Source organism: Thermobia domestica, chromosome 18, assembly GCF_964235325.1.
Source record: "Thermobia domestica chromosome 18, izTheDome1.hap1.1, whole genome shotgun sequence".
Classification (NCBI taxonomy): Eukaryota; Metazoa; Arthropoda; class Insecta; order Zygentoma; family Lepismatidae; genus Thermobia; species Thermobia domestica.
This window is the reverse complement of record NC_137471.1, coordinates 140,326,048-140,346,022: the sequence shown is the minus strand read 5'-3', so window position 1 is coordinate 140,346,022 and position 19,975 is coordinate 140,326,048. Positions and strand designations below refer to the sequence as shown.

The 19,975-nt window shown below is 35.2% G+C and overlaps 1 protein-coding gene across 1 annotated transcript in view; it reads left to right on the top strand.

Annotated features, from left to right (window-relative positions):
- LOC145675606 (RAB11-binding protein RELCH homolog) overlaps nucleotides 1-19,975 on the top strand; it is a 107,921-nt gene that overhangs the window by 22,169 nt on the left and 65,777 nt on the right. The window contains exons 6-9 of the mRNA XM_081746142.1: nucleotides 2,656-3,033; nucleotides 5,919-6,090; nucleotides 13,548-13,677; nucleotides 17,903-18,048. Coding sequence (XP_081602268.1) covers nucleotides 2,656-3,033; nucleotides 5,919-6,090; nucleotides 13,548-13,677; nucleotides 17,903-18,048 — 826 coding nt within the window. The remainder of the gene's footprint in view (nucleotides 1-2,655; nucleotides 3,034-5,918; nucleotides 6,091-13,547; nucleotides 13,678-17,902; nucleotides 18,049-19,975) is intronic.

The following is a 19,975-nucleotide window of genomic DNA, read 5'->3' as shown; positions in this document are numbered from 1 at the left end:
CCACTACTGGTCCGTATGAACTTTTTTTTTTTTTTTTTTTTTTTGATGTGAAGAATTTATTCCCAAAATAGTGACAAATTTTTGTAACACCCTGTATATGGGAATGTTTTTTTTAAATTTAATTTAATCTTTTTATTATAAATAATAAAAAAAAATATTATTTAAAATTATTTCTTTATTATAGTATAAAATTATTTTGATATAAATAATTTATTAATATTGGGTTAAGAGAGGTATTCGAACGGAATGATTCTTACAGAGCTTTGAGCAAATTAGGTGGAGTGGATCTGGGATTTTTAATGCTGTATGCAAAAAGAGGGGGGGGGAGGATTTGAAAGCTACAAAGCTTTACGCGAGCTGAGTGATTGAGGTTAGGAGTTCTACAGAACTCCAAGCAAGCTAAGTGGACAGGAAAGGAGCCTTAGAGATCCGATCAAGCTAAGGCTTTGGGTTAGGTACCTTTTAGAGCGAAATATTATAGTACGATAAAAGTTGGAATAACAATTTGAACAAAAATAATAAGGTAGTTGGAGTTTTATGTAAGTATTTAGATGTGCTGAAATCTGCTTAGTTTTCTAATCCAACCTATAACTATAACCTCGTCAGAAGGAATATTCCTTTATTTCATTCCCGATAGGAGACACAAGAATAATATTTAGTAACCTTTGTTCATATATTTTCATTTTGTGCATTTAGATGATAATTTTAATACAAGATTCTAATGTCGTCTGACGTTCACATATTATGTCTAGCATCCACCTTTGAAGTTTTGTGGATCAAAATATCCAATATATTTTAATCAAAAATTTTCTCGTACGCCTTATATCTGGAGAACTACATACAGTGTAGCCAAACCCAAACCCTCAGTTAACTCAATATGATGTGCTTATTCCATAGAAAATCCGAAAACTCGATTTAGGGACCATTCAAAAATTTTGTGGCCCTTGATCCAAAAACTAATTATTGGCCAAGATTGCAATCTTTTGATCCTCTTTTTTTATCATTCCTAAAATTATTGTTGTTTAATAACTTTCAAGCTTTTATATTTCGATTTTTTTTTCGTTTCTTTACTTTTTTCACATATTCTAAGTCTTAGGTACAGTTTTCTTATTTAATTAATTATTAAGCTTTACACAAAAGAATGAAGCAAGAGAAATTTCGAAAATTTTTTGAACTCGTTAAATGGAAATTTTGTGAGGCGGGTAGCACTTAATTCTTTTATTTCTTTATTAGTTTCACCTCTCGTGGTTGTGCCATTTAGGCCGAAAGAGACGATAGGAAATCAGTGATGATAATGAAGTGAGTTGTAAAAGAATACATTCAGAGAACGGGATTCGAACAACTCACCACAAGAAGGTCTTCTGATCGGAACCTAATGCCTTAATTCTCTCGACTATGAGAGGCACTCTTGGACAGTACACAATAAATTTTACAAACGAGACTGTAGTTATAATAAATACGTTCACACTGATATAAATAAGATAAATAAGCAATTGTGTGTATACAGTATGGGCCATAAGTCATGAAAGAGTTTCAAAACAACATAACTTCCATCATATTTTACCAGTATGTATTCAAATATTGGTATAACATACATTATATACGGGAGATCTCTGTCATTTACGTGTGAAGAATAGTTTCACGTAAATTTCCACTATGATGCAGTTTGCACGCGTAAGTTCTTACTACAAATAGTCATTGCACTTGTCAAAACTACTGGAGTTATAACTATGTAATTCCGCGCGATGCTCGTGAGATGCTGTTTTGTTTGAGGTTTATTGGCGTATATCCTTTGAGATGGTCCCAAAGGTAAAAGTCTGGTGTTGCAAATCAGGTGATCGTGGTGGTCAAGGAATGTCTGGATTTTGTGCAATGATTCGATGCCCAAAAATGGTTCCCAGAAGTGCGATTATATCCCTAGATGTGTGCTCTGTGGCACTGTCTTGGTGAAACAACCTCTGGCATGTTCTCCACTGTAGGACGCAAAACTTATAGATTCATTGCCCGGTATTGAGCACCGATGACGGGTACTGTATTGCCATTGCTATCTTTGGAGAAGTAAGGCCCAGTGAGTCTCTGGGACATACACCACACCATAGTGTACAATTCACAGGGTGTCGTGGTCATTGGTGGATAACCTGTGGATTCATGGTATCCCGAAATCTATAGTTTTGTTTGTTTACTTACCCATGAAAATAGAAGTTTTCTTTGTTACTCATCAAATTGTCAAGAAAATGTGCGTTTTCACGAATCAACTCCTGAATGTACGTAGCAACTCTAAGGTGTTGCCCATAATCTGTTTATTACAGTTATTGCACCAGTTGCACTTTGTAGGTATATAGGTGCAAGTCATGTTTTAAAATACACCACAGTGTCGTTCGACTCAATCTCACGTGGCTCACCCATCTTCTTGTGGAAGCCTCCCGTGCTTCTTCGACACTCCTCCGAACCCGTTCAATTTCTGCATATGTTCTTCCCGAGAGTGGTTTTACTGAGGTTTTGCAACAACATATTGCATGGAACTAATTAGTTGATTATATATTTACGAAGTTTATTCCGCAAATTGAGATGCAATCCTTACACCATAATTGTTAGTAACTCCAGCGAAACGTGAGATATTATGAGAAATTTTACCATGGCTTTTTACTTCCGTAGATTAAAAACAGAAGCCATCTCCCAGTTTCAGCATTTTGAGGATCATAAAGAAAGGACTGTTTCTACATCATCAGCTTCAGAGTCAAGATTACCAGCAACTAAGGATGATTGTAACGTGGAAGAAAGAAGTAGTAAGTCTCATTCTCGCGACCATTTTGAGCTCATTGATATGAAAATGGAACAGGAAGGCCTAGCGATGGAAGAAGAGGGATCAGGGGGAAGCCTGGCAGATATTGATGTTGAATGGACTCGTGTGGAGAGTAACCCTCTTCTTTCAGAGTCCAGCACAAGGACTCCTGATTTCTCTCAAACTTCAACCACTTCAGGGCTGCCAGAACAAGAGATTTCTGTACCTTTGCTCAAGAGTCCTACAACAAGGTAAAATATATATTTGTTTTCTTTGTATATGCATATTTATTCAGTATGAACTAAATACTTAAGCGTCATAGTAAGTGTAGGAAAGTAAATTGTTATTAGTACCCTGTTACTTTTCATGAGTGTATATTTGTTTAAGTCATTCCTTATTCAACAAATTAGTATCACCGTTCAACGGGGGAACATTTCAGCCATTTTAGGTGCGTTATCCACCAGTAAAAAATTAGAGGAGATGTTTCTCATATAAGGAACCCCATAATTATTCAGAATAATTTCAATTTTTTCATTATTATATTATTATTTAATGACAATGTGTGGAACGTTAAGTTTGAACATGAAATACCGTATTTCACGTACAATAAGATGCGCTTTTTTCTTCGAAAAATTGCCTTCAAAATTCAGCTGCATCTTATACTGGATATTAATATAAAAATGTCCAGTGTTTGATTTAAAATTTAAAATTTGATGGTCATATATAAAGACCATCTATGTATGAAGATGACAACTATGACGGCGAAGAGGAAAAGAAGAAGGAAGTTGAGATGATGATTTTCAGGGATTTTAAACGTCAGTTCGGTTTTATACACTAAGATTTTTTTTTTTTTTTTTTAGTCTGGCTTCGCAATCTAATAAAAAAAATGGTAAATATGTTACGATATTTTTAAAAAAATGCTTAAAAATTAAGTGCGCCTTATAGTCCGTAAAATACGTTAAGAAATAAAATCCACAAATTATAAGTTCGTTATCAGACTCTTGAAAAATTTAATTGATTAAATGAGAAATTAACAAAATTTCTAATTAATAATTTAATTTTTAACAGTTTTTTTGACAAGTCTGATATCAATTATATATATATCCTGTATATTGTTAACACTTTAACCGAAACATGAATTTCAGAAACGTTATGAGAAACACAAGGTTTCAGAGATTTATAAGTCAATTTCGTATTATATTTATTTTGATTTTTTTATTTATTTATTTATTTATTTATTTATTTATTTTAATATACGTGGCAAGTATAAAATAAAAGCCAAATAAACTTTCATGAGCAAGCAGGGGTGCTACCGTTGTGTTTTAAAGTTTACCACTGGTCTCAGAGACCTGTGTTTCCTTTCTATCTCATTTTCCTTTTCCATACTTTTATATTATGTTTTATATTTTCTATTTTTCATTAACATTATTATTATTAACGTTATATATCTTATTGTACATATTATGCAATGATCTTAATTTTAACCTGATATGTTGTAATATCTATTGTAAAAGAACTAACAACTCTGTTACAGGTAATAGATCTTGTTATCAATTAAAAAAAAGAAAAGTTTAAGTTGCGGAAGCAAGCACAAAAGATGTGATTAAGGCCTTATATTGACTGTCTTGATTGTTTGTGAGCATTCAGAGAATCTTAATATTTCAATGTTGCCAATCGTATGGATGATTAAATGTGCAAACGGAATTTAACAGAGAATAAAATACAATCTATATATATAAAAGAGAACGTACAAATCCTTTGTCCGCTCATCACGCTAATACGGCTGAACCAATTTCTTTTATTTTTGGGGGGTTATTAGGATTTGGACCCTAGATGGTTTTTATCATATCACTTTAATTTTCAATTACCAGTGTCTTGAGATAATTGACCATTCAGGTGTCCATTACGTACAAATCCTTTGTTAGTTCATCATAGGTATAAAAATAAACGTATGTATATGCAACCCGCATGACCGTGTCACTCGGCGGGTTAACGTAAATGACAGGCGTTATAATGGTTTTTATCATATCACTTGAAAGCGAAAAAGTAAAAATTATCTAAGTAACAAAGTTTATTGCGTTCGGGGGTGACCGCAGCGAAGCGGGGCGGGTTAACATAAATGACAGGCGATATAATGTTAACATTTACTGCAATCTTCTATGGTTTTTATCATATCACTTGAAAGCGAAAAAGTAAAAATTATCTAAGTAACAAAGTTTATTGCGTTCCGGGGTGACCGCAGCGAAGCGGGGTGAACGCTGCTAGTATGGAATATAGTGTAATGACATATATGGCTAAAAGGTGCAGTTAATCAGGCTCTAATACGCGAACAGTAAAGAAAAAAAAAATTTTTCTTCTACGTTATTCCTTTCCTCATTTTAGACAGACCAAATCGCAATGTTGTTTAGGAAATGTAGGAACTGCAAATACACACCCTTGTATTTATTCATAGCTAGGTGATGAGTCATGTAGATACAGTTAATGTCCTACTTTCCACGATGGACTCTGAAATCTTCCTTTGTGGTGCCGGGTATATTATGTGATGCGAAAGTTTTTTTTTTTTAAATATTTTTATTTATTTATTTATTTTTATGATTGTTCTTTTGCGAATAGACACAATATCACTGTATGGAAACGCTAATCAAGATATTATTGTTGTGAAAAAGAAGAAAATACACAGTACAGCCATGCCTGAAGGTAACACTGTAGTGTGATGTGAAATCAACAAAGTATGGTAGTTCTTATCTTCCACGAGAGACAATAAATGATAAACACTATTTAAATGTTTTTCATCTGTTGGTTGTTGTACGTTAATTAGTAAAAGCAGTTCTGAATAACCTGGAACATAGGTACTAAGAGATAGCTTACCTGGAACATAGGGTAAGCTGTTGTAGTGTTTTAGTAATTGGTGTATGTAATTTCTACATTTTGTATTTTGAATATGATTGCAAATTTAACTGGACACACTGAGTTATGTATTAGAGTTTAGAATTAGTTCTTACAGTCGGCGAGACTAAACCAAGATGAAAGTGAAAGGATTTCTGGAATAATTGTATAATAATAATAATAATAATAATAATAATAATAATAATAATAATAATAATAATAATAATAATAATAATCTTCGTGATTTCAGGCAGCTTCCTCCAGCATTTCAGCGAGAAGTGATGTCTCATTGTTTTATTCACCTGTCTCGTCGAGAAGGCCATCTGTTGGAAGAAGTTGTAAATAGAGCTGAACAAGTGGTGCACTTACTAGGAAAGAGTCTTCCAAGAATAATTCCTAATGTTATTTTAACAAAGAGGGAGGTACGTAAGAAATACATAAATCAAGTGAAATGAAAAAAGTGAACATGGTCTTATTAATCAAAATAAGTGTACAAGACCTATTGAGGGTCACAGGTCAAAACCATACCTAGTGCATCTAAAAGGTCAGAAAATTTAGGTTGATTCGTAGAATATCTTATAGGTTCCATGATTAAACCAAGTAAGGCACTAAGGCAAATTCAGAATTCTATTTTGATAGTCATTTTTCAATTCTGGATACCATTCACATCTCCATCATGTATTTTACTTTTGCTCCTTTGGACTCCCCTGTTTAACGCAGAGATCTGAAAAATACTAAGGGGTGCACTGAATGTGTGTGCAAAATTTCAATCTTTTAGGTGCAAAAGTAAGCCCACCAAAAAATAATAAAAATAGGCATAAACAAAAAGTATTTTTTAAAGTTATTACGTCATCACCACTGGCGGATCCACGGGGAGGGCGGAGGGGGCGACCGCCCCCTCCAAAGGGTTTTTTGAACTTTCAGCATTTATCATTGGGAAATACTAACATGGTCTTTTTCCCGACCGATCCAATATGTGTGACAAGCGTAGCAGAGTCTAATCAAAATGTGTGGTACTTAATAGTACTTAATACAGACACATTTGAATTGTGAATAGTTTCTCCCTAGTTCCTTGGGGCGGTCACCATAAGCCCCAAAGGAGCGAGAATATGATTCATTCGTTGGACGAACAGCTGTAAGAAGGAGGGTAAGACGGCTCACTCTTTGAACTAAAAACGTATATTTTAAAATTGTGTCCTAGAAAAAGGATATGGGAATGGAATTCGGGTCCTGAAACTTCAAGTACCTTTACCTTGAATAAAGAGAAATATAGAACCTTCAGCGCTCCTTACCGGAAAGCTCTCTGAAACTGAGACTTTTCAGTTGTTTGATTGATTAATATGTATTTACGTCGTTTGCCAAAAGCGATGCTTTACAGAACGCGGACTAGAGTTTAAAGTTGGATCTGAACCACTGTAGTGCGTTCGATGCTCACTCACCGGGAATCAAACCACAGAACCCCTTGCATCAAAGATCAAAGGTACGTTCGCTAGCTACTAGATCCACAAAGAGAGTCGTGACTTTTGGGTTTCAACACGGAAACATTAGAAAGGGACCAGGGATTTATTATGACTTCAAATGGCATTTCATATTTTCTTGAGAAATAACACAAGTTTGTTATTGTAATTCATAGATAAAAGACGAAATCCTGAGTGAGTAACTTCGTACAGGCCAAACCACTTAAGCTAGAAACTTGAAATTAGGACAGTATATAAGATTTGTTACGTAGGGTATTACTAAGGAAGGATTTTTTTTTTTTTTTTTTTTTGAAATTCGAAGAAAGGAAGGGAGAATGGGGTGGAAATTACTTTAGTAAGATGGCCATCTCTTCGAATCCGTTACGACTAGAGACTTGAAATTTGGCATTTGGATTTCTCATTTAAAATAATTTGACACGCGTTCCAACTTTTTTTTTTTTTTTTTTTTTTGATATTATAGTAAAACGGAGAAAAAAGAGATGGAAAGAAAAAATGGCGGCGATTGCAAATATTATAATAAGATATCAATATCTAAGAATCTTTGAAGGGTACAAACATGAAATTTCGTATATGGACTTTCCACTTAAAATAATTTAATACGTATAGCAGCATTTTTTTATATTTTACCTAGAAGGGAAGAAAAGGGGTGGAATTATTATTATTATTATTATTATTATTATTATTATTATTATTATTATTATTATTATTATTATTATTATTATTATTATTATAAGATGCCATATCTCGTGATCCCTTGCGGTTAGAAACATGAAAGTTGGTAGTTTGATTTTTCATTTAAAAAAAATTCAACATTTATTTGAACGATTTTTTTTTTTTTCACTTAACGTAGAAGAGAAGGAAAAAAGGTGGGGCTGGTTCATTAAAATGCCTTACGAGGTGTTTGAATTTCGTGACACAATCTTAGCTTAATGCAATTTTATATGAAAGGCAGAAGGAAGAACGCGAAATATTGTGCCACAGTACCACGTAGGAACATCTGCTGTGTGTGTGTGTGTGTGTGTGTGTGTGTGTGACTGACACCGTCATGTCTCCGAAACGGAAGTACGTATTTAATTTATTTCTACAGAAAAAAAACTCTCATTATATATATATATATATACACACACACACACACACACACACACACAAACACAAACAAACAAACAAACAAACAAACAAACAATTTCAGGTCCCAAAGTGGAATCTGGGAATCTTTTTTTCCCCAAGCCCTTCCAGCCCCGGATTCATATGAGTCCCATTCTTGCAAATTAAATACTGGTCACCTTGAAGCTACGCTCATCTTCGACAAAGCGAACCGCCCCTCCCAAACGATCCTTTTGGATCCGCTAGTAATCATCACCCTCTATGTCTCGACGCAGAAAGGCGTGAAACTATACGTAACGTGTTCTACAATGCCTCTATACTTAAACAAATAATAAAATAAATAAATAAATAAATAAAATTAAAAATAAATAAAAAAAGTAAAAAATAAAATATTTTATTGGTACTTTTAAAATCGAATAATGAAGACACTACTTTAGTGCCTAAAAGTACGTACTAGAACTTGAATTCAGAAATTTATTTTAAAGCTCACTTTTCAATTCTGGATATTCCTCCGGTTTTATTTAAAATTGTCTTGGACATAATGCCTCTTAAACATTAAAAAAAATCACGTTACTTCCACTCATTTTCTTCCCTTTAAATTGTAACGCATATTTCAGAAACTCATCTGATCTCTATCTACGTTGGCTTCTTGTACTCTTCTTTAGTACAGATGTAAGGTATTATACATTACCTTACCATATAGCTCTATGGCCCGGTATATGCCTTGGTTTCTTCCATCAGTCGCCTCCATCTCTGGCTATCTGTTTCCAGTTAGCCACTTTCAATATCCGGAGATCCTCTTGCACATTATCTATCTATCTTTGTTTAGGTCTTTCTTTTTATCTGTTAGGAAAGATCTTCTCATTCATAATCCTTTCTTCCATATCTTTCACGTGACCGAGCCATCTCAGTCTTTATGCTTTTATATGTCGACTTATGTCTTTGTTTTTCAAAATTTCTTCTATTTCTCTGTTGGAGTGAATCCTCCATTCCTTTCCAATTTTAACAGGGCCATAAATCTTCCTTGTTAGTTTTCTTTCGAATACGCCTTGGTTATTTTCGTTTTCTTCGGTTAGTGTTCATACTTCTGAAGCATATGTTGTTATTGGTCCTGCGAGGGCTCTATATATTTTTAATTTTGTGTTTCTGTTTATTATCATGTTGGCGTGATAAGCTTTGTTTCCTGCTTGTACTCATTTTTTAAATCGCTATTGTTGCGTTGTTTCTGTTATCTATAAAATATCGTAAATATTTAAATTTGGATACACTTTCAAACGTCTTATTTCGTATTGTTAGGTGGAGTTTAGAGACGAAACTTTTGTATATATATTTGTATTTTGTTTTACTTTACTATACATTATCATACATGTACGTAAGAGAAAATGAATATTGTATCGCTTTATACTTTCTCGAAGATATTTACACTGTATCTTCGAATGTCTGTAAGAATTACATTTTAAGGACAATAATTGTGCTTACTTTGAATAGTGTTGAAAAGGATACGCTGCAATCTATATATCCAATAAAAAGTCACTATGTTTGTGACTTCGTACCGCTGAACCATACGACTGATCTCGATTAAATTTTCAACATAGATGTGGTTCGGACCTGGGATGAACGGTACAACATAGGGTGAGAGAGGGGGGGGGGATATATAAAAAAAATACATAGGAACGAAAGTGACTATGTGTGTGACAATAACTCTTGAACCACCCAACCGATCTCGATCAAATTTTCAGCATAGATGAGGTTCGGGCCAGGGATGGTTTCTATCGTTTTACTTTGACGGTGCAATTTAGGGGAAGGAGAAGTTATATAAAAGTGATAGATATTAGTGTCGAATCCATACTTTTCGGGGTCGCTGAGATGAACAGTGAGACTTCTGATGTCGTTTAAATCCAAATTCAGTTCCACAACTTGGGGGAGATATAAAAAGAAATGATGGAAAATGACCAATAGCAGTGTCGAATCCATAGTTTTCGGAGATGCTGAGACGAACAGTGACACTTCCGATGTCTTTTAAATCCAAATGTAACGATGAAATGAAATTCAATGTACTACTGGACCAAGAATCGAACTCGATTCCCCGGTTTACTATAGCTTGCGTTCACTACTATGCTACGCAATTCGCTTCCTGACCAGCTATGCCTACTCACTCTTTAAGTTATTCAGACCACATGGACTGTTGTGCTCAGAGAATCGTGTGCTTATCATGATTGAATTCTTATGACGATTAAAGGATTAAAGGTGCGCAGTTATCACACTCAATTTATTACGAGCGGATACTGAAAAACTACTGGCTTTGCCAAGAAAAGCAGGTGCCAGAAGTCCGAGATTACATATTTATTGAACGTATTCCCATTGAGATCAATGCACATTTGACAGCGTTATTGAAGCTTTTCTAGCCATGAAAAAAATGTTCTGAAACTAGCTCTCAGCAGCCTGTGTGACGTCAGAAATGTCCTCAAAACAGTGACCTGTCAGTTTGTTTTTCAGGTTGAGAAAATAGAAAATAGAAGGTGCCAGGTCTGGGGAGTAAGGTGGGTGGTAGACCAAAATTTGGCAGCAACAATGTTGGACTTGTGTACGGGTGCAATCGTGCAACATCATGATCCCTTTTGTAAGCTTTCCTCGGCGTTTCCTCATAATTGCGTCTTTCAGGTGGTCTAGAAGATTAGTATAATACTTCCCGGTGATAGAGGTGCCATTCGGTAGGTAGTTCACCATTATAATGCCATCTTTGTCCCAGAAACAGAGTTGTTGGAATTTTCCCCAGCTCAAAATTCCCCAGTGGGTTTTATTGGGTAAAACCCACATTAAAAAAACCCACAATAAAATCCAAAAAAGCCCGCCTGAAAAAATACACTTTAAAACGAATTGAAATAATAATCGTAATATGATTACAATTACTTTCTTTTAATCGTACTGCTTAGATTTAAAATTTTCTTAAAATACAAGATGGCCCAAAAGTAGGTATATAGTCACGTACTGATCAGCTCACTGTATTTTATATCATTTCTTATTGTTATCAAACAGGTATACCTGGTTTCTTTATTATTTGTTCTTAACGTCTTTTTACTTAAAACTTAAGCCCGGAACAGTCGAAGCAAATAAATCCATAAACTAGAATCTTATACTTGATCAACGCAGGGGTGTATACCTACTTTTGGGCCACCCTGTATGTATTTACAACCAGAACAGAACAGAACACCATTGAAAACAAAAAAAAAGGTTTAGGAATCATTCATAGTGAATTTTATTTGCGCTCGATCAAATTCGCTGTAACACTGTTCAATTGTAATCTATTATATAAAAATGAAAAGAATTTTGTTTGTGCGCTCAACACGGGAAAACGGTTAAACCGTTTGGAATCAATTTTTGGATGCAGCTAACACGTACTTCGAACTAGGTGTTTAATCAGGTTACTTTGATTAAAATATGTGTTATATGGGGGAGCGGGTGGTCAAAATCTATGCGAAAATCTTACTATCTCACGATTCTGTTGTTAGGAAGATGTTATTTTTTATGTAAACTTCCCACTGAAAGTAAGTGGAGACGTGTCCCAGTATTTTTGAGTTTTCACTTTAAATGGGGAAGGCAAGCATTTTCTGTAATTTGAAAGCGATTTTACCTACTGTTTCTGATCGCATCACACGGGGAAACGGTTAAGCAATTTGAAATGAATTTTTGAACATCCAGTACCTACCCTAAGCTGCGATTTTTATATTACTTTTGATTCAAGGGCGCATCCTAGGAGAAGAAGTAGAGAAAGTTCAAAATTCATGTAAAAAATATGCAGTATGTCACGAGCTCGTCAACACTTTTCAAAAAAATAAGCTGGCATGTGTCGTAGTTTCTGAAAATTTTCGTTTTAAGGAGGGGGTGATTTTCCAGGATTCCTTTGTTCACATTGAAACCGATGTTGTCTGTTGTTTGTGATTGTATCTCGGGGAAATGGCTGAACAGTTTGAAATTAATTTTGGTACATAGTTCATTATTATTATTTATTTATTGTTTTATTTTGTTTTTGAAAATTTCAATTTTAAGGGAAGAAAGAGGGTGTTTTCTATAATTTCTTTCTTCACATTTAAATCGACGATGTCTGTTGTTTGTGATCGCATGATGGGAAATGTTTGAACAGTTTGAAATGAGATTTTAGAAGATATTTAGTACCTACTTCAAACTGGGATATTATTATGTAACTTCCCTTAAAGGGCGTAAGGGAAGGTAAAAGGTAACTTTCCTAAGGGAAAGAGGGGTTAAAAATTCATGCCAGAAATAGAATATCTTACTACACTTTCATTGATATGCGTATCCTAAGGGAGAGACGAGGCTCAAACATTTTCCTTGAGCCTAATTTTCCCCGTACAAAGAACGGGCACTTCAGCTAGTATGGAATCAGAAGTAATGCAGCTATATTTCCTTTGTTTTTGTTATATACTTGCGTATTAATATAAACAGATAAACTGTCTTTCTCCATGTGTCAGTTAATTACAAATCGAGAACGCTTCACTTGAAAAAGGAAATTACTAAAGATACACCTCTATCTTCTCAACACAAACAGCAATCAGATCGTGGAACTCCCTAATTCTTCTTGCGTATCTGATGGAGTATGTGAAACAGTACAATTATTGTATGCCACAAAATCCCTTTAATCGTAAAATATATTGTAAGAAACCAAATTGGCAACTGAAAATGAGAAAAAATCCATTTCTAACACAGTTCTTAAAAAAATATTATTATTATTATTATTTATTTATTTATTTATTTATTTATTTATTTTTTTCAAAGAAAAACAACATCCATTCAATAAAGTCATTTTTTTATCTCTGACTCCTGAACTTGAGGTACTACTCCAGTATTTGTCCCGCATGTTTTAATTGAAACAGGACGACTGGATCAGGGATTTGAATCCTAAGTGTAAGAGGGGATTTTATTCGTATTCTGTATTACGTAAAACTATCGACCTCTTTGTTACTCTAGAAAATTGTGTACTTCCTTCTTTCCAAAAATCGAAATACTGTATAAGCGTGTGTCAATGGTGCAAGGTATGTCCTACGAAACGCGTATGGGACTTCACGGATTCCTTGTTCATTATTATTATTATTATTATTATTATTATTATTATTATTATTATTATTAGTAGTAGTAGTAGTAGTAGTAGTAGTAGTAGTAGTAGTAGTAGTAGTAATTGTAATTTTTATTTTCTTATTTTTCTTTTATTTTCTTATAGTAGTAGTAATTCTTATTTTTATTTATTTTTCCCCTGTTATAATTATAGTAACATATTCTTCCAGGAGCTGATTCCACTTATCATCTGCACAATCCACCTTCATCCGGAAGTTAAGGAACGTGATCGATTGCTCAATATGTTGTTCAATTTGATGAAGAGACCGCAGGAAGAAGAACGGCAAATGATACTTGCAGGTTAGACAATTACTTTTAATGTTCTTTAGTTTATAAATCTGAAAAGCAACAATATCGAAAGTATCCTTTGAGAAAGAACCAGCTTCCAGAGGAAACCCCAAAAGTTGTTGGGAAATCGAATGATACTTTCGTCATAGAATAACACATATAATGGGCCTCCAGTGTACAATAAGCTCAAGCAGCAACCGGTTCTTGTATATTGTTAAGTTCTGCTTATGCAGGTACAAGTAGAACAGATAGAGATAAATTATACACGGAAACGTTTCTCCCACTACCGAATTGTATTACAAATGTTTGCTTATTATAGATGGTGTAGTACAAAATCACTGTAATATAAATAGTTCACTAATACTGAGTAAGGAGAGGTATCCCATGCCCGGGCAGCCTAGAGAGGATCTCCACAATGCTCCGAGCAAGCTAGGTGGAGTGGATTTAGGATTCCCAATGCTCCACGCAAGCAGAGAGGGGTTCGAAAGCCATAAATCTCCACTCAAGCTGGGTGGTTGAGGTTAGAGGTCCCACACTGTTCCGAACAAACTAAGTGGGCAGGAAAGGATTCCTAGAGCTCCGAGCAAGCTAAAGGCTTTGAGTTAGGTAGCTCTTAGAGCTCCAAACAAGCTAAAGGAGTGGAGGTGATCAGTCAATGACTGATAGCAGGTGGTGTGGTACTCCTGGTTTTATAACTGCTCCAATGTTGCGGTGGCGCTGGTGGTCATTCTTCGTCACGTGACCGGTGGTATCACTGGTGTTCCTGTCGCCTGCCATTGTAGTAATCCGTAGTAGGACGCACATGGTTAATGTTTATAAATATGAGCACGTGTTACTGTTAGTAGACAGCGCCATGTACGGGATATTATATGATGGTCCTCCGTGAATTTATTTCATGTACCTTCCTTAAGAGATTTTACCTCTCTTATGATTCTTATTGTATTAAGATGCTTTCTCAAGAGAAGAAGAAGAAAAAAAATAGCTGGGTATATTTATAACTATAAACCAGACATGTATGATCGTCTCGTAAATATTCTACCAGTTGGTGCAAATATAAAATCATCTTTGCATTTTCTCTCCCTTTCGTTTCGATCTAAGAATTTTCTTCTTTATAATCATTTCCCCATTCATTTTTGTTTTCTACCATACCTTCTATCCTCATAATAATGTTGCTACTAAACTAATGCTCTAGCTATTTTTTTTAAAAATATTTATTTATTTATTATATTAACTGTCTCCAGTATTGTTTTCTGTCAGTATGATGTTTTTTATCTCTCGTGGATTCAGATCGATTACATGGCCTTTGCTATCTCTTGTTATTGTTGTCATTTCCCGTCGTCTTTAGCTTGAAATGCAAAGCCATAAGGCATAAAATTTGACGAAACATTCGATGACTCTTTCGAAACATAAAATTTGACGAACACTATTCAGCAACCTACAATATATGTTTTCCTTTTTCTAAGATTACTTCTTGCCATTCAGATCCTTTTTTTTTCCCTACAGCTTCTGTCTCAACCTTCCCAGTCTCCCTAGAAAAATCTTACAAAAATCTAAGTTTAAAATTTGATGTGAATACGTTGAAGAGTATGGCTTCTCAGCGAGTGTACATACTTCGGAACGAACGAGCGAACATACATACGGACATTTAAAAGTCAATTTTTTTGATATGTAGGAGCTATGAAATGTGTTGGGAACTCGAATCCATTTTTTTTTTCACGACAATTTCTTTCCTATCATCCCTCGAAAGAAAGAAAAAAATGTAAGTTGGATAGGAGATTATAGTACAGAATAAGCGAGGAAATTGGGGAGAAACAGTAGTTTATCTATTTAGGACTTTTTCTTTTTCTTTTGTAAAACAAGTGAAGAGTTCTTTTTATAATTTTGCTGAAAGAAATAGATATGCAAATCAACGGGACATTAGAATGGCTAAGGGAAATATAATTGAAAGGATAGTTGGACAAGGATGTTTTCTTTAGAAACTTTATTCAATGTTATCACAATTTTGAGAGCGGTGATGATATTTAGTGAGAAAGAAGCAAAAAGGCTAATACTCAACGCAAAAAAATAGCAGTGTTTCTTCTACATGTAAGAAGCGCTTTCGGAACACCCTTCCTCATCATCAGCTTACTTAAAATTCAAAGAGGATTTAAAACAAGGAGAATGTTGAAAGAAAAAAAAAAGTTAAAAGAATTAGAAATGTAAAACACAAATCTTCTGTCAAAAATTAAATACATGGGAATTTCAGTAGGTTGATGGTGAGGAAGGGTCTTCCGAAAGCACTTCTTACGTGTAGAAGAAAAACTGCTATTTCTGCTGTGAGTGTTAGCCTTTTTACTTCTTTCTCACTTTACTTTATTGAATATCTCTTTAGATGAAATGGTAAAGAAGGACCAACATAGTAAAGAGAATACCTTAGTAGAGGGAAAATGAGTAAGTTAGATATATTTTCTTGTGCAAATACGGTTCTAATAGCGAAAACTCACATTATCAGAAATTTTAAGTAAAAGCTCAAGAATAGGAATATAAATAAGGACGATGCCAATCGTAATTAGAACGAAGTAACTGTGCCAACTAAAGTAGTTGGAGGGGAGAAAGCAGAAGTACGAGGGTCACTACGAAAGTTTTGAGATTCGCATTGTTGTGGCACAGTATTTGAATTCCAACAATTGCGTTCGGTAGTGGTATCCAGAGCGAAGAAGCGAAGCAAGTTTCAACTCGCCTCGCTTATCGGCGTGGCCGTATCGCCTTCACTTGTTTGTTGATGTGAGCAGTATTCGGCTGTCTAGAATGGAGCTCGAAAGGGAACATTTTCGGGTAATGATCCTTTACAATTTCAAAAGTGGTTTGAACGAGAGACAAAGCCTTGACCGTTTGCAGGAGGCATTTGGGGACCTTGCTCCTTCCCGTGCTACAATTTTTCGGTGGTTTGGTGAATTCAGAAGAGGCCGGACATCGCTTAAAGATGAAGAGAGAACTGGACATCCGGCAACAGCTGTGTCAGATGAAAACATTGCCGCTGTGGAACAGATGATTCGAGAAAATCCTCGAACAACTTTCAAGGACATTGAATCTACAGTGAACATTGGATCGCCAGCAGTAACAAAAATTCTTCATGATCATCTTCGGCTCAGGAAGGTTTCATCTCGTTGGGTGCCTTACACTTAGACTGAACAGCAGAAGCGCATGCGTGTGGAATGGTGTGAAGAAATGCTTGCAAGATATGATGGAGGCAATTCTCGACGCGTCTCTGACATTGTTACTGGTGATGAGATTTGTATCTATCAATTTGACCTGAAAATAAACGCCAGTCTACAGTTTGGATCTTTCCAGACGAAAATCCACCCACGAAAGTGAAGCGACCGCGAAGTGTGGGGAAGAAGATGGTTGCAACTTTCTTCTCCAAATCTGGTCATGTTGCAACTGTTCCACTTGAAGAACAACGGACTGTTACAGCTCAGTGGTACATTACTGTTTGCCTAACAAAAGTGTTGCAAAAGCTTCGGGAACGGCGTCCAAGAACTGGATTGCGTGGAATCCTGCTTCATCATGACAACGCATCCGCACACACGGCCAACATCACAATTCAGTTTTTAGAATCTACGGAGGTCAAACTTATGAGATCCGCCGTGTAGCCCTGACCTGGCCCCGTGTGATTTTTTTCTGTTCCCCAGGATCAAAGATCGCATGCGTGGGAAGAGATTTTGCAGCCCTGAAGAAGCTGTAGTGGCTTACGAGAATGAACTTTCAACACTTGAAGAAAAAGACTGGCAACACTGCTTGCTTCCAAAAGTGGTTTTCGAGGATGCAAAAGTGTGTACAGTGTAATGGTGAATACTTTGAGAAAATGTAAGCCTTAAATTGATTTTAAGTATGTAAGTTATTTCACATCTCAAAATTTTCGTAGTAACCCTCGTATAGTGCTTTGGTGCATAATATTGGGTAGTATTAGGCAAAACAGGGATAAGCGTCAGTTTCCACAAGTAAGGACCTCCATTCTCTCGATGTTATCAACATTTGTGTACAGAGCTATTATTTGCATATTCCTTTAACAGAATCTTAGAACGTCTCTTTACTTCGTCGTCACTTTAATCTTAAGGGTCCGTGGAGTGTTTAATCCGTGAATTCATGGAAATATACTTGTATACTTCGTTGTATACTTAATAAACTTTAAGCAAACAAATTCTTCTCACTTTAAGAAAAAAAATCTTCATCGTCTGTTAATTTTGTTATCTTGCAGGTATTGCAGCAATTGCGAAATGTTCGGGACCACACATAGTTGAGAACGAAATTCTTCCTCAATGCTGGGAGCAAATAAATCACCGTTATATGGAGCGTCGTTTGCTGGTAGCGGAGTCTTGCAGTGTACTTGCACCATATGTTTCCGTAAGTTTCATTTTTACTAGGAATGCAATGGATGTACCCGATTGCAATGAAATGAGCTGAGCGAGCTTAAACTACGTAATCATTCCTGGCCATTATGCAATAATAAATGCCATTTTTAATTGTTGACAAAAAAATCGCGTGAAAACTTTTTCCCCATGTTAAGTCTATGCAAGCGTTTTTCGGTGATTATTCCTCGATAGTACATCGGATTTTTGATTTCGACCTATGTTGTCACTCAGCACGACATACTCTATCAGCGTGCTAAGTTTTGTTGAGATCGGCCAAACGGTCTAGGAGGAAGCGTTTTTCGGTGATTGTACCTCGATGGTACATCGGATTTTTGATTTCGACCTATGTTGTCACTCAGCACGACATACTCTATCAGCGTGCTAAGTTTGTTTGAGATCGGCCAAACGGTCTAGGAGGAAGCGTTTTTCGGTGATTATTCCTCGATGGTACATCGGATTTTTGATTTCGACCTATGTTGTCACTCAGCACGACATACTCTATCAGCGTGCTAAGTTTGGTTGAGATCGGCCAAACGGTCTAGGAGGAAGCGTTTTTCGGTGATTGTACCTCGATGGTACATCGGATTTTTGATTTCGACCTATGTTGTCATTCAGCACGACATACTCTATCAGCGTGCTAAGTTTGGTTGAGATCGGCCAAACGGTCTAGGAGGAGTTCGCGGACAACCAAACGGCTAACCCGAGTATAAGAGCTTCGCTTCGCTCAGCTCAACTAGTAGTATTCCTAAAAATTGAGCTACTTTTGTCAGTATTATTAAAAAGAAATTAAGCTACTTTTGTCAATATTATTTCTAAAAGTTTAGCTTCTTTTGTCAGTATTATTCCTAAAGTTGAGCTATTTTTGTCAGTATTATTTCTAAAAATTGAGCTACTTTTGTCAGTATTATTCCTAAAAAGTAAGCTATTATCAGGATTTTTTTTTATTTCTGAACATTTTCACTGTTTTATTTATACAGTAAAACCTGTCTTTAGCGAAATCGAACGGGACTCGCAAAAATTTCCGTTAAAGATAGGTTTCCAGTTAAGAAAGGTAAGACCTATGCAAAATAATAATAATAATAATAATAATAATAATAATAATCAAATAGAAAATAAAAAAAAAGCCATGCATATAATGCTTGAGTCTTGAAAATAAGATCAGCATATCCTCTACAGATACATATTCTATAATGCGAATTTCATTTGAATGGAACGATGTTTAGAGATCTTTAGTGTCTTTCTTTAACTGGTTTAGTTGGTTTCCTCATTAGAAGTCTATCCTTAGTAATATTTCCTTTTAAATAATAATAATAATAATAATAATAATAATAATAATAATAATAATAATAATAATAACAATAATAATAATAATAATAATATTGATGATGATGATGATAACCATTATCATGATCTTCATAATATAATTACAGTAATAATAAACAATGACCAGAAATTTTCGTTGTTTCCAACTAAGTCAATGAAAAGGAAATGTACCATTTTCCAATAACAAAGCATTTGACATTTTATTTTAGAATTTTCATTTAATCTATTACACTTATTATTTACGTATACCTAGGTATATGTCATTCTTGAGATTTACAGTTTCCCATAATGTGGTATATTTATCTGTATTGCCTGCTGTAGTAGCTTTGTAAAAATCTCTTCCTTTCTTGCTGTTGATTGAATGTCTTATACATGATCTGTGTTTGAATACAGGATTAAATGAGTATATCAGTAAAGGCGTATTTTCACATATATACGTGGGGGAGTCCGAAAATAAGTTTTCCCTCTAGTCTTCCCCAAGAAAGTGAACAGCAATGCGGAAAACAAGACAGCGGTTACACGTGCAACACACTCAGACACAAGTGGGTATCGTTAACCCGCGATCCTACAGATGACGCCGTCGCAGTGCCTGTGCA